At 43.9% G+C, this 16,114-nt stretch overlaps 1 protein-coding gene across 5 annotated transcripts in view; it reads right to left on the bottom strand.

The window, feature by feature from the left end:
* LOC149444017 (ras-related and estrogen-regulated growth inhibitor-like) overlaps positions 1–16,114 on the bottom strand; it is a 193,134-nt gene that overhangs the window by 87,028 nt on the left and 89,992 nt on the right. For 3 of the 5 annotated variants that reach the window (XM_089654982.1, XM_089654977.1, XM_089654981.1), the window contains 2 exons: positions 13,002–13,034; positions 8,494–8,594 (listed from right to left, as the gene is read on the bottom strand). In XM_089654982.1, the coding sequence (XP_089511108.1) occupies positions 8,494–8,557 (64 nt within the window). In that variant the 5' untranslated portion in view covers positions 8,558–8,594; positions 13,002–13,034. The remainder of the gene's footprint in view (positions 1–8,493; positions 8,595–13,001; positions 13,035–16,114) is intronic. The other 2 variants (XM_089654979.1, XM_089654980.1) reach the window with 1 other exon arrangement.

Here is a 16,114-nt window from a genome sequence, read left to right as displayed (position 1 = left end):
AGCATAAATTCCTCCCCATCAAAAAAAAAGACTGCACTAATGAGAAGACTCTCCCCCTAAGGATAAATTCCATCTGCAAGCTAAGATTCTTTCACCCAAAAAATGCAAAATTCCCCTCCTCCCACGTTCAAATCCACCCTCGCAGTAACATATTTGCCCTCCAATCCTGCCTTCCAGCTCAAATCCCACACCAATTCCCCCCTTCTAGCACAAATCCCCATCACCCCCCAAAAAATAACCCCTCCTAGTACCCATTCTTTTTCTTCACAAATTTTCCATCCTAGCACAAATTAGCTCCCAGATATTCCCCCCTCCTATCATATATCCCCCCAAATTGCACAATCCCCCCCATCACTCCTATTAACCCGAATTCCCCCACCCCCTCTTAGCACAAAATTCCCCCCAATCCCCCCTTTCAGCATAAATCCTCTCCCCCCAATCCCCCCTCTTAGAACAAATTCTCCCTAATCCCTCCCCCTAGCACAAATATCCCCAAAACCCCCTTAGTACAAACCCCCCCAGCACAAAAATTCCTCCCAATCCCTTCTAGCTCAATTCCCCCAAACCCACTCCTAGCACATATCATAATATCATACCCCCCATCCCTCCTTTTAGCCCAAATCCCCCCCCTTCTTGCACAAATCCCCCCAATCCCTCCACCTAGCACAACCCCCTAAAAATTACCTTTCCCAGGACAAATCCTCCCTCCCTACCCAAATCCCTGTCAATCCCATCTTACCACAACCTCCCAGCACAAAAATTTCCCCCCGATCCCCCCCTCCTAGAACTAATTCTCCCCAGTCCCTCCCCCTAGCACAACCCCTCCAAATGACCTTTCCCTGGACAAATCCTGCCTCCCTACCCAAACCCCCCCTCCTAGCATAAATCTCCCCCAATACCCCCTTATTGCAAACCCCCCGGAACATACAACCCCCCCCCCCCAACAAATTCCCCCCAATCCCTCCTCCTAGCACAACTCCCTACAAATTACCTCTCCCAGGACAAATCCTCCCTCCCTATACAAATCCACCCTCCTAGCACAAATTCCCCCCCCCCCCCATCTTACCACAACCTCCCAGCACAAATGTTCCCACCAATCCCCCCTCCTGGCTCAATTCTCCCCAAACCCCCCTCCTAGCACATATCATTCCTCCTCCTAGCACGCATTCCCAAATCTCCTCCTACTCTCCATTCCTAGTACAAGCTGACCCCCATCCCCCTCACCTTACAAGGAAGGGGGGGGGGGGGGGACTGCTACAGAGCCAGGAGCAGGTGTGGGTTGTGCCTTCCTGTCCTATCAGAACAGCGTTCCTCTGTGTGACAGATAACACAAGATCGCTCTTCTGTCGGGCTGCACACGTGGTTTGATTACCCGCTCCCCACGTGTCCTGCTGTCGGGTGATGAGTAGCCCTTGGAGAACATAGGGAGCGGGTAATCAAACCACGTGTGCAACCCAATAGAAGAGTGATTCTGTGTTGTCACAAGGAGGGACTCTGTTCTAATAGGAGGGGAAACATAGCACCTGCTACAGACTCTCTCCTCTATGCCACTCCTCCTTTTCAGGCTTTCCCTCCCCTTGTAGGCTTGTACCATTGTTGATTGCGTTGCTAGTGGGAAATAGCCCAGCAAAACATCCATCGGGTGGTTGGCCTGGGGGGGCACAGAACCCCCTAGATTCAGCCATGGCCCCCAAGTGCATCACCTTACATATATCAACATTAAACCTCATTTACCACATAGTTGCCCAATAAAACAGTGCATTGAGGTTGTAAGTTGGAGACATCCTGTAAGGACGTTATTCCACTGCACAACATGGTGTCATCTGCAAAGACTGAAATGGGATTTTTAATCCCAAACCCTATATTGTTTATATATACAGTTGCAAGAAAAAGTATGTGAACCCCTTGGGATTACGTGGAGTTTTGCATGAATTGGGCATAAAATGTGCTCTAAACGTCATCTAAGTCACAACAATAGAAGAACACAGTCTGCTGAACATAATACTACACAAACACTAGATGTTGCCATGGTTTAATTGCACATAACATGTAAACATTCACAGTGCAGGGAGGAAAAAGTATGTGAGGCCCTAGCTTAATGACAGAGCTAACTGGAGCCAGGAGTGAGCCAACCTTGACTCCAATCAGTGTGATGATATTGGATGTGTTGCTGACAGCTGTTCTGCCCTTAAAAATCACACACCTGTTTTGGGTTTACTGGTTTCAAGAAGCACTGTCTGATGTGAACCATGCCTCGCAGAAAAGAGCTCTCAGAAGACCTACGATCAAGAATTGTTGACTTGCGTGAAGCTGGAAAGGGTTACAAAAGTATCTCCAAAAGCCTTGATGTTCATGTGTCCACGGTAAGACAGACTGTCTACAAATGGAGAAAGTTTAGCACTGTTGCTACTGTCCCTAGGCGTGGTCGTTCTGTAAAAATGACTGCAAGAGCACAGCGCAGAATGCTGCATGAGGTAAAAAAGAATCCCAGAGTGTCAGCTAAAGACCTACAGAAATCTCTGGCACATGCTAACATTTTTGTTGACACATCTACAATAAGGAAAACATTAAACAAGAATGGAGTACATGGGAGGACACCACGGAGGAAGCCATTGCTGTCCAAAAAGAATATTGCAGCACGTTTGACGTTTGCTAAAGAGCACCTGGATGTTCCACAGCACTACTGGCAAAATATACTGTGGACAGATGAAACCAAGATTGAGTTGTTTGGGAAGAACACACAACACTATGTGTGGAGAAAAAAAGGCACAGCACACCAACAACAAAACCTCATCCCCACTGTAAAACATGGCGGAGGGAGCATCATGGTTTGGGGCTGCTCTGCTGCCTCAGGGCCTGGACGGATTGTTGTCATTGATGGGAAAATGAATTCCAGAGTTTATCAAGACATTTTGCAAGAAAACGTACGACCATCTGTCCGCCAACTGAAGCTCCGCAGAGGATGGGTGATGCAACAGGACAATGACCCAAAGCATACAAGTAATTCAACAAAACAATGGCTGCAACAGCACAGAATACGCCTTCTGGAGTGGCCCAGTCAGAGTCCTTACCTCAACCCGATTGAAATGCTGTGGCATGACCTTAAGAGAGCGATTCACACCAGACATCCCAAGAATATTGCTACACTGAAACAGTTTTGTGAAGAGGAGTGGTCCAAAATTACTCCAGATCGTTGTGCAGGTCTGATCTGCAACTACAGGAAACGTTTGGTTGAGGTTATTGCTGCCAAAGGAGGGTCAACCAGTTATAAAGTCCAAAGGTTCACATACTTTTTCCTCCCTGCACTGTGAATGTTTACATGTTATGTGCAATTAAACCATGGCAACATCTAATGTTTGTGTAGTATTATGTTCAGCAGACTGTGTTCTTCTATTGTTGTGACTTAGATGACGTTCAGAGCACATTTTATGCCCAATTCATGCAAAGCTCCACGTAATCCCAAGGGGTTCACATACTTTTTCTTGCAACTGTATATTAAAAAGTAAGGGTCCCAACACTGAACCTTGGGGTACACCACTGACAACCCTAGACCATTCAGAGTATAAATCATTTACCACTACTGAATACAATCTTTTAGCCAGTTTTCTATCCATTTACATACAGATTTTTCCAAGCCCGTAGACTTTGCCTAACACATTAGCCATGTGTGGGGGACTGTGTCAAATGCTTTTGCCAAATCCAAGTATACTACGTCCACCACCACCCCTCTGTGCAAGGTTTTGCTCATAAAAAGAAACCAGATTTGTTTGACAACTTCTGTTTTTCATTAATCTATGCTGTCTGTTGCTTAAAATATTTTTTTTTCCAGCAAGAACTCATCTATGTGGTCATATAACAGGTCTATAATTATAATATAGATCTTTAACCCTTTTTAAATATTGGCACCTCATTGACCTTACGCCAATCCAGTGGTACTATGCCAGTCATTAAAGAGTCCCTAAAATTTAGAAACAATGGATTTGAAATGACAGAGCTCAATTCTTTAAGGACCCGTGGGTGTATGCCATCCGGTCCAGGTGCTTTATTCACCTTTATCTACCAGCACAGTCTCAAGAGCACGGAGGAGATTCCAGGAGTCAGGCAGTTACTCCAGGAGAGCTTGACAAGGCCATAGAAGGTCCTTATGCCATCAGCAGGACTGTAATCTGCTCCTTTGTGCAAAGAGGAACAGGATGAGCACTGCCAGAGCCCTACAAAATGGTCTCCAGCAGGCCACTGGTGTGAATCTCTCTGAACAAACAATCAGAAACAGACTTCATAAGGGTGTCTGGAGGGCCCGACGTCCTCTTGTGGGCCCTATGCTCACTGCCCGGCCCCATAGAGCTCGACTGACATTTGCCATTAAACACCAAAATTGGCAGGTCCACTACTGGTGCCCTGTGCTTTTTCAGAGAAGAGAGCAGGTTCACCCTGAGCATGTGACAGATGTGAAAGGGTCTGGAGAAGCCCTGGAGAATGTTATGCTGCCTGTAATATCGTTCAGCATGACCGTTTTGGTGGTGGGTCAGTGATGGTCTGGGGAGGCATATCAGTGAAGTATGCATCTTCTGCAAAAAAAAAAAAAAAGCCTGCCTGCATATTTTATTATAGGATAGTAGGGTAGGGAAAAGTCACCGATTCATTTTAAAGCTGGCTGCTTTCAACTGCTTATACTCATGTTCCCTCTAGGTCATTTACTGCTCTGTTCACTAACGGGAGCAGAGAGAAAAAGCTCTCTGTAAGCTTCATAATGGAACCTTGATACTTTTTTTAATCACTAACCTGGAACGTGTGCAGATTAGTTCTCAATTTTGCGATGTGCATGCTTGTTCCTGGTTAGTGCCTCAGCAAATATTAAAACCAGAGTCTGGCAAATAGCATTTTTAAAGCAGTAGTAAAACTTTCAACAAAAGAAGAAAAAAATTCCTCTGCAAAGCAATATCATAATGTGCTAGTAGGCATCGCATACTAGCACATTATGAAAAGACGCATGCGAGGGAGTCAGTCGCCGAACAGAGCTCTGAAGGAACGACAGGAGTATGCCATCCATTCAGAGTGCATGCGCCAGTAGTGTCACAGATGCACAGAGAATATCTCCTAAACGATGCACTTTTAGGAGATATTTCTTGCACCAACAGGTAAACTTTATTATAGACTTACCTGTAGGTACAAGTGACCCAGCTGTGTTTACTACAGCTTTAAGAGGAAGACAACAATTCCAGCCCCTTATTTCTATCAGTGTAGGTTTCTTATGAATACGGTTTGTCAAGGCAGGAAGTGGGTCCAGAGATATAGGCAACTGAAGTTATATGCAAATTATGACTTTTCCTGTAAAATTTTAGCTCAAAAAGCTCACAATTTTGCTCAGTTGGCCATACTTCGTCCATAATCAGTATGATTCTGGTGCAGTCATGCAAGAAAGTCACCATGTGTTGATGACGGATGATTGAAAAGGTCAGGAAGTATGCAGAGCTTTCATAGCAAATCTGCCAGATAAGAATTTAGGATGATTTACTAATGATCTCTGCTTCTTTCACAAAGAAATGCCCTGTCATACTTCATTTGCAGTAGGAACACTTGTATTGTCAACTGTGTTAAAGGCCATTCCTAAAAGTAACACCCCATTTCTTTACATTACTTAACCTTTTTCCCATCTGCAGTTCATAGATGAACAATTTTCTGCATAATGCCTCGTGCTGAGGATGCATTAATCCACATCATGCTTTTGACAGCTACTAGCCAACACTTCTTCCTGTGAGCTATCAAACCCAGTTGTCACTGATAGCTCTAGTCTCCCACTAATGATTGGAAACCAGTTAGACTGGTTCTCAATAATAGGATCAATATGTCAGCTACGTTCAGACAGTATTCTGAATGCCTGTGTATACGTCTATTTAATAGTTTGTCCAATAAAATATTAAAAATTTAATTTGTTTAGGAAACTATATGTATATGTTTTTTTACCTGGGCATCTAAAGGATTAAAGTCAAAACAGTTTTTTTTGTAATAGCGTTGGAGGATTAGAAACCCTGTCTGGTTTTGTATTGCTGTCCTATTGGGGAGATTTTATATCACTTTTTCAGCTGCCCCCTGAGCTTGACCTGCCCGCCAAGGTATTTTTTTTTTCAGCCTTAATTCCGCCACCTCCAGTGCTGCTCACTTCTGTCACTTGTAAATACAAAAGCACTGCTTCCGTATTTTCAAGTGACAGCACTCCGCTCCAGGCAGCCGCTCAGAATCCTCCCTGCTCTACACATCGATCTCTATAGGAGAGCAGAATACAGAATAGGGAGGGGGCCGGGAATCCACACAGGCAAAAGCTCCTCCTCATCGGCAGCCTGCACTGATGCTGCAAGTATTCCTCTGCAGCCCCACTGTGAAAATTTTGTGTGTCTGAGTGTGTACCTGTGTATGTGTGCATATGTGTTTCTGAGTATGTGTTTCTGCACATTTTACTGAGCCTGCCTTTTCTGGGTCTTCCCAGAATGGCCAGGAAACTCTCCACACATATTCTGACTGCGGCCAGAAGAAGCATTCCTATGTGTTGGCTATCTTCTATACCTCCTTGGATGTCAATGTTGTTTAAAACTATTGCAGATGTGCGACAGATGGAGTACCTGACTGCTATACACGCCTGTTTGATTACTGTGTTCGAGGCAGTGTGGCACCCATGGGACAATTTCTTCTCCTCCTCCCGCCTTTCTACAGACGTTTAGTCTTGACAGCCTCCTCAGTGTAACTATATGTCATTATTATGTTTGTAACCATGCAGATCTCACCATCGATGTGCTCCTTCTTTCTCCTGTGATTTTATTTTTGTGTGTATCTATCTATCTCTATCTATCTATCTCTCTATCTATATATCTATCTCTATACATATCTATCTATCTCTCTATCTATCTATATATATATATCTATATATCTTTGTGGAAAATCAATAAAAATTGTTAATATGAAAAACAAAAATGGCAACCAAAACCTGAAAGACGTGGAAGAAAAACTACCATTCGAATGGATAAAAGAATAGCTAAAATGGCAAGGACAACAATCAGCTCCAGGAAGATCAAAGAAGGTCTAAAGTTACCTGTGAGTACTGTTACAATTAGAAAATGCCTATATCTGCAAGAAGCCCCTGCAAAGTCCCACAATTTGCCAAAGAGCACATTGACTGGCCTAAAGAGAAATGGCGCAACATTTTGTGGACTAATGAAAGTAAGATTGTTCTTTTTGGGTCTAGTGGCCGGAGACAGTTTGTCAGACGACCCCCAAACACTGAATTCAAGCCACAGTACACTGCGAAGGCAGTGAAGCATGGTTGCGCAAGCATCATGATATGGGGATGTTTCTCATACTACGGTGTTGGGCCTATTTATCGCATACCAGGGATCATGAATCAGTTTGAATACATCAGAATACTTGAAGAGGTCATGCTGCCTTATGCTGAAGAGGAAATGCCCTTGCAATGGGTGTTCCAACAAGACAACGACCCCAAACACACCAGTAAACGTGCAACATCTTGGTTCCAGACCAACAAGATTGATGTTATGGAGTGGCCAGCCCAATCCCTGGATCTTAATCCAATAGAAAACTTGTGGGATGATATCAAAAATGCAGTTTCTGAGGCAAAACCAAGAAAGAGAAGAACTGTGGAATGTAGTCCAATCATCCTGGGCTGGAATACCTGTTCACAGGTGCAAGAAGTTGGTTGACTCCATGCAACACAGATGTACAGCAGTTCTCAGAAACAGTGCTTATACAACTAAATATTAATTAAGTGATTCAAAGGAAAGCAAAATCTTCAAACATTTTTCAGTTTATATAGTGAATGTTTGAGTTTTTAAAGAAGAATACAAACACTGCTATTTTTTTTTGAACAGTCTAATATTCACTTTTCTTCAATTTTTTTTAGAGGAACAACATAAATTTGATCTATTTTTCTTCATGTTTTGATTTGGAATATAATGTGTAGTGTTCCCAATGCATTTGTGTGTAAAATAAAAGCTGTGTGGAAATAAAAGCTATTAGAAGGATTTTGAGCTTTATTCACTTTTTCAACACACTGCTATTATTTTGAACACAACTGTATGTGTGCTGGTGGAGGAAAACACATGGGTGAGTTTCAACACAACAGAAAGTTGCATGAATACCTATGAGAATATAATGATTTTTTAAAGAGAATTTTGCACATTTTATAAGGATTCAGATAATCATGGGGGAGTCATATATTGCAAGATGATTACACTGTATATGTGATATTTTGCACAGTGCTTATTATATGCACTTTAGGAGTTAGGTGGGAGTTAAATATTGTTAGATGATTATATTGCATATGTTATATTTGCACACGCACTTTATTAGGAGGATTGCACATATGTTATGCACTATATAAATTTGCAGCACTGTTTATAGCACAGAAGTATTGCGCAGCAATGTTTAAGATTTAATGTTATTATTGCCTGGCGGCTCACGGCATCTGATGCATTGCTGACTTACCATATCTTGTGCCACTCTGTGTGGAGGCAGCCATCTTGATTGAGGCAGGGCTTTGCTTCCTCATGTTAGAGCTGCCATTGTGTTGACTGGTGATCTGATGACTGTAAGTGGGGAAATGATCAAGAAGCATCAGGGAGATTGGAAGGAGCACAGATCCAAAGGATAAATGTAAGAGAGGGAAGAGCCTTGCACTACAGGTGATCAGGTACAGCTTCCCCTCCAGCATAAAGCACAGGAGTAAAATAATAAAATCTCACTCCAAATCTGGTGATAATAGTAATCATAGGCAGCAGTGCCTGAGATCTCACACTGCAAATATGCAGTTATGAGGCTACAGAACATAAGTGGTAAAAGCCTCATGGAAGATGAGAGGCTGAAAATACAGTATGTTGGGTAAAAGCTTTCAGGAGTTTTCCCTGTCTGGGGAGCCACGGGTTGATTTTGGTCCAAGCAGTGCCTGGAAAAATCTACAATTTGCCTTAAATTCCCCCTGCAAAATAACAGCATTTTTTAACAGGTGAAGCCTCATGAACAAGGATAGTAAGGTTGTAAAATATGCTGGGCACTGAAATTATGGGTGTTTGACAGTGCCCTGGGAGCTGCAGGTGTCACATACAGCATGCCATACAACTCAATGGCAGTATGTGGCCACACATGTAAATTCCGATGCACAGACGCTACATTTACCCTTGTTCAGGAAATAAGTTGCATGCCTATGTACAAGTAAACATCAAAGCATAGAACTGGCAATTAAATGAGTGCGGCCACATACTGCCATCCACTTATATGATATGCTGTAGGTGGAACGCATAGCTCCCTGTACACTGACAAACAACCAGAACTGTATGCCCAGCATATTTTTCAACCTTACCATCCATGTTCATGAGGCTCTGCCTATTAAAACAATGTACTGCTATTTTTCAAGGGGAATTTAAGCCAAAAGGTAGATTTTTCCTGGTACCACTTAGGCAAAATCAACCTTTCTATATAAAGTCATGGACAAAAATTTTGTCACCCCTGTATTTCTGACAGATAATGCACCAGTTCACCCAGAAAATGGTTGCAATTACAAATGTTTAGGCATTATCATGTTTCTTTCTTTGGTATTGGTATGACGCAAAAAAAAGTGGAGAAACAAAAAGCCAAATCTAACATTCCACGCAAAACTCCAAAAATGGACTGGGGAAAATTATTTGCATCTTCTCAAAACTGTAAGAAATAATTGGATTCCAAGTTTGTGATGCTCCTGTAATTTGTAATTAAACTCACCTGTATCAATTACCAGGTGCTGACAATACAGAAATCACACAGGCAACCAGTTAAAATGGTGAACAATTTACTCAGCCTTTCTGCTGTGTGTCTCTGTGTGCCACATGGAGCAGAGAAAGAGCAGCAAAGAATTGTCTGATGATTTGAGAACAAAAATTGTGGAAAGCATGGACAATCTCAAGGTTACAAATCCATCTCCAGAGATTATAATGTGTCAGAAATGGGCTCAGCACAGGTGGTGATGGGGCTCACCTGCCTTGTGGGCTGCAGTACCAGTGCTGGCCAGCGGGTGCTCTCAGCAGCCAGAATCTCACTCCTGCAATCAAGCCATCACCTGAGGCTGATTGCAGGAGGTGTATTTAAGCAATGGCCAGGCCTGCAGTCAGTGCCTTGGTGTTTGTTTCCCATGAGCCCCTGTACCTGGTCCTGTCGTCTGACTGCCTGTTTCCCTTGCTTGACTCTGACACTGATAGAACTCCGCCTGCACTGACCTCGGCTATTCCTGACCTTTCTCCTGCCTGCTCCGTTTGTACCTTGTCTGCCTGATTGTTCCTGACCCGGCCTGCCTGACCACTCTACCTCTCCAGCCTGACTACGCCTGTCTGTGTTCCTGAACATACTGACATTAGTTGGAGGTTTGGTTTTGTTTGTACTGTGCGTTGTATACTTGTGTAGTTCCTAATAATATTCTTATACATCACTCCTGAAGCCTGCGTTTCCCTGTGTCAGTCCACACACCTCTGGTCATACCTGGAACCCTGACATAACACCAAGGCCAGTCCTGACCAGAAGTGGCTGCACAGGGAAGCCATCTTGGCTTGTTGTTGTGAAGGATGCATCCTGAGGAGGTTGTGTACTTGTATCTGCTAGTCTTAGATGACAGAGAATATGCCTATCAGACACTGAAGGAGTATGCCAGGGATCAGCTGCTAGAGTGCATAAGGGTCGATCATTCCCTAGTAGATCAAGGCAGGAGTTCTCTGAGGTGCAACCATTGATTCAGGCTTATGCTGAGTTGGCTTCATCTAGTACCCCTGAAAGCAGGAATGACTTTTTCCCACCATTCAGTACGGATCAAGTAGAATCACTGGTATGGTTGTTGCAGGATGATCCGGATTGCTTCTTGGAGCATTATTCAGCATGTTCACAACATGTGCTAGTCGATTGTATAAACGCAGTGCAGTCTTTGGTCAGACAGGCTGTGTGTAAGCTTAGCTTTGTTCAACCAGTACTACAGACATGGTCAGATTTGTTACACCCAGCCTCAGTCAGCTTGCAACAACCCAGTCCTGCTTCTAATCATTCCTCTGCTTAAAGCTCTCTTCCTCCATTTTCCACAGCACCCCCAGTTGCAGCCCAGTATACCCTGCTACCAACCACGTCAGTTCCCTGTTCCCACTCGCTGCACCTATCCTGCCCTTAACCCTGTAAAGAAGTCCTCTGTAGAAACTGCTACCTTCTCTGTTCCATCCTCCAGCTCTTCTCTGTCGTTAGCTGCTCCCTCCATTTACAGCCCTGCATTTACTTGCAGTGCTTCAGTAACTAAACCCAAGAAGAAGCGAAGATTCTTTCCAACCAGTACCATCCTGCCAGTATCCAAATCGGTCAGCCTGCTGTCTGAGAACCCACCTTCCGTTGTCCAGCCTGGTGCCCCGGTGCCCGCTGTTCAGCCGGATGCCCTGATGACCCAGTGTACGCTACCCAGCCTGATGATCCTACCCAGCTTAACGATCCTATCCAGTCTGATGACCCAGTGCCTGCTGTCCAGCCTGAGAAACCGATGTCTGCTGTCCAGCCTGCTGACCCGATCCAGCCTGGTACCCCGGTGCCCGCGGTCCAGCCAGATGACTCGGTGCCTGCTGTCGATCCTGGTGACCCGGTGCCCGCTGTCGTGCCAGGTGACTCGGTGCCCGCTGCCTCGCCTGATGGCCCGGTGCCCGCTGCTATACTTGATGCGCCTCTGCTTGCTGCCCAGCCTGACGTGCCTCTGCCCGCTGCCCAGCCCGACGTGCCTCTGCCCGCTGCCCAGCCCGACGTGCCTCTGCCCGCTGCCCAGCCCGACGTGCCTCTGCCCGCTGCCCAGCCCGACGTGCCTCTGCCCGCTGCCCAGCCCGACGTGCCTCTGCCCGCTGCCCAGCCCGACGTGCCTCTGCCCGCTGCCCAGCCCGACGTGCCGGCTCCTGATGCCCAGCCTGCTTCTGTAAATCCTGTGTTCAGCAACCTGCCTTCCTGCGGTTTCCTGCAAAAAGATAGGCCTATCAGCAGGAGACCCAGCCAGTCGCTTGATTCCGGCAGTGGGATGTCCAGCCAGTCACCGGACCCAGGCGGTGGAACATTTGGGCATTTACAGACTGTTTTGAGCGTCTTGAGGCCGGGGGGGGGGGGGGGTACTGTCAAGAATGGGCTCAGCACAGGTGGTGCTGGGGCTCACCTGCCTTGTGGGCTGCAGTACCAGTGCTGGCCAGCGGGTGCTCTCAGCAGCCAGAATCTCACTCCTGCAACCAAGCCATCACCTGAGGCTGATTGCAGGAGGTGTATTTAAGCAATGGCCAGGCCTGCAGTCAGTGCCTTGGTGTTTGTTTCCCATGAGCCCCTGTACCTGGTCCTGTCATCTGCCTGCCTGTTTCCACTGCTTGACTGACACTGATCGAACTCCGCCTGCACTGACCTCGGCTATTCCTGACCTTTATCCTGCCTGCTTCGTTTGTACCTTGTCTGCCCGATTGTTCCTGACCCGGCCTGCCTGACCACTCTCTCCAGCCTGACTACGCCTGTCTGTGTTCCTGAACATACTGACATTAGTTGGAGGTTTGGTTTTGTTTGTACTGTGCGTTGTGTACTAGTGTAGTTCCTAATAAATTATATTCTTTTACATCACTCCTGAAGCCTGCATTTCCCTGTGTCAGTCCACACACCTCTGGTCATACCTGGAACCCTGACATAATGTTCCTGTGTCCACTGTATGCAACATTGTCAAGATGTTTACAGCCCATGGCACTGTAGCTAATCTCCCTGGACATGGATAAAAGAGAAAATTTGATCAAAGATTGCAATGAAGGATTGTTTGAATGGTGGATAAAGGACCTCAATCTTCCAGACAAATTCAAGCAAACCTTCAGGTACAGGGTACAACAACTGTGTAAGTGCGCACTATACGATGCCATGGTAGGAGACACAGGTGGACCTCAATGCTGACAAAGAAACAAAAAAAAGCCAGATTGGAGTTTGCTAAAACTTACCCGAGGAAGCCAAAGTCCTTGTGGAAGAATATGCTGTGGAGAGATAAAACAAAAATTACAGCTTTCTGTAGAGCCCCTCATTCCACTGTTTTCAGAAAAAGCAAATAGGTCTTTAAAGAAAAGAATACAGTCCCTACAGTCAAACATGGTGGAGGTTCACTGATGTTTTGGGGATGCTTTGCTGCTTCAGGCACTGGATGTCTTGACCGTGTGCATGGCATTATGAAATCTGAAGACTACCAAAGAATTTTGGGGTGCAATGTAAGGCCCAGTGTCAGAGCACTCAGAAATGGTCTCAGGCAAAGCACTGGAGAGTACTGAACTGGCCAGCAATGGAGTCCAGATCTCAATCTCATAGAGCACCTGTGGAGAGATCTCAAAACAGCAGTTGGGAAAAGGAACCCTTCAATCTGAGAGACCTGGAGCAGTTGGCGAAACAGGAGTGGTCCAAAATTCCAGTAGAGAGGTGTAAGAAACTCATTGATAGTTACAGGAAGTGATTGATTTCAGTTATTTTTTCCAAGGGTGTACTAGCAAATATTAAATTGAGGTTGCCAATAATTTTGTCCAGCTCATTTTTGGACTTTTGCGTGGAATGTGTCAGATTTGGCTTTTTGTTTCTCCACTTTGTGTCACACCAATAAAAACAAAAGAAATAAACATGAGAATGCCTAAACATTTGTAATTGCAACCATTTTCTGGGCAAAGTGGTGCATTATCTGACAGAAATGCAGGGCTGCCAATATATTTGGCCATGACTGCATTCTCTATAAAATAGAAAATGTCCACTTTGTGTGTAGGTCCACTTTATGTGTGAATCCATTTTGCAACAGTTGCTTTAAATCAAGTAACAAATGACCAATGCCAAAGGAGATCAGAGGTGATGAGTGTTCTGCATGATTGCTGCTACAAAAATCAATCACTTGTCCCAGTGCATTGTGGCAGGAATAAACACAGGTTGCATATTTAGAACTCACAACGGAAAGCATTTGGCTTGCATATCACATCAGACATGTTATGGAGAGACCCGCTCTATGGAGATTGGCAGTAGTATAATGGCTAGCTGCCATGGGTGTTGTGTTTCATCTTCTCAAGTACCTCTTAATGAGTTGGCATCAGTAACTCACACCAACTTTGAAGTATTTTTGTAGCTACATTTATCAAACTACATTTATCAAACTGCAGTAGGAAGTGTAAAACCATCTATTTGTCACATGTGGTATCAACAAAAAATAGCCAGTAAAGCAACGTTTTCAAACAATAATCAAGCCTGAACTCCAAGTGCAAAATCTTTCATTCAAATATATTTCCCAGTAGCCACAAAGAATATAAATCTGCATCATGTGCACCATATGTCTGGTCAGGCCTAGATATTACCTTATAAATGTAACAATGACTTCATTATTGTGCTGCACATAACCTATGCAGAGATCAGTGCTGTGGGAGTAAGTCTCAGGTCCATCCAGTACAAGCTGCCTGCAGAAAACTACAGGAGGGGACAGATACAAGATAAGACCAATCACCCTGCTCTTGGAGAAACAGCAGCAATGAGTGGTCTTTGATACAGGTGGTTTCTGTCCAGAGACAGGTTTACATGCTGAATTACTGCAAAGATCTGAAAGAAATACACAAGGCACACCAAGAATAGGTTAAGAGTAAACATGCCTGCTATATTTGGGTGATATTTTTTTTTATCCCAGAGTTCAGCTGTAAAACATTTTTTGTTACTCCTTTATAGTCTTTTAAAGGTAAACTCTAGGAAAAATTTACATTTATGAATGTATCAATTATTATCGGTTTGTATCTCTAATTCACAGTCTTTCTAGCATTTGTAAACACTGCTCAGAGGAACCATTTTTTTTTTTACAGGAGCTGTAATAGTTGCTAAACAACAAAACTAATTTTTGAGCCATGGCACAGGCTAGTGTTGCAGCCTGCACTATGCAAATTGTAACTTTCCTTTACCAAAGAATTTAAAACACAATTGGCTGTTCAGTTTATTCTGCTGTATCAGCACAAGCTGTTTAAACAGCTTCCACCATTCTGAACACACTCGGACACCTACGAGCCTTCAAAATCATAATTTGAGAATTCAAGATCTTGTTAATAAGCATTGTTTAATCTCATCGTAACTATTCCTCCTACTTAGCATGTGTTCTTGACAACTGTCCATAACTGTTACATCAATTGTTATAAGAACTCCTCCCTTTTGGCTTGAGATTCCTTCAGCATTTTTTACTTGATAAACAACTACATTCTCTAACACCCACAATGTTGGCTTCTCTGGTATTTCTGGATAATATCATTTATCTTTTAATTAATATACATTGTATCCAAATTTCTCTGCAGTTCTATCAGCATTGGCAGTTATAATTTCAGTTTAAATTGAAAGTTCTGTTCAGGAAAAAATACATTATCCCCATCAGGTCATCACTATATGTAAATAGGGATATTATTAAACATCCTTATACATCCGTACCAGTTTCTCTCCTGCAGGTATGGAAATAGGCCATTTCACTACACACAAATGGATGCCGAGTGGTAGGTTCTGTGCAAAGCCCTTCAGTGTGCACTTTAAGGCTCATGTACACTGCAGCTGATAAACTCACATTTAGGAGCGGTTCAGCGTTTTTTCAGCAGCCCCTGAACTCTTCCTAATGTTTTCCTATCTGTCAATGTACACATTTACAGTCGTTTACAGGCAGTTGAGTTTACAGTCGCTTTTTTGAATGCAGAAAACTTGCGTTCAGCAGTAGATTAGATCAGCGTTTCAAATGCAAAACGCTTGTAAATGCAGCTAACCGTGTTTATAGGCATTTGCGTTTGAAAAATTTTTTTTTTAACTCTTCCATTTCCAGGTGCTGTTCAGAGCCTTTTTTTCATCATGAAAAATGCATGCAAAGTGTTTTCCCGATACTCAAATGGACCTGGCACACCATACTTTGAGGTTTAGCATGAAAAACATATATATGTTAGACACGGCTGCAATAATTTCTGCACAGAAATGAGCTGGAACACATCCAAACACCACAAGAAAGAAAAAAAAAAAAAAGACAGATAATCTCAACAAATACTGCTCTCTCTGCTTCTGCTCTCTCCATTTCTTTCAAAAT

This window comes from Staurois parvus, unplaced genomic scaffold (genome assembly GCF_062004578.1).
Source record: "Staurois parvus isolate SC_StPar_1 unplaced genomic scaffold, SC_StPar_1.0 ptg000818l, whole genome shotgun sequence".
Taxonomy (NCBI): Eukaryota; Metazoa; Chordata; class Amphibia; order Anura; family Ranidae; genus Staurois; species Staurois parvus.
This window is presented reverse-complemented; position numbering and strand designations above follow the sequence as displayed.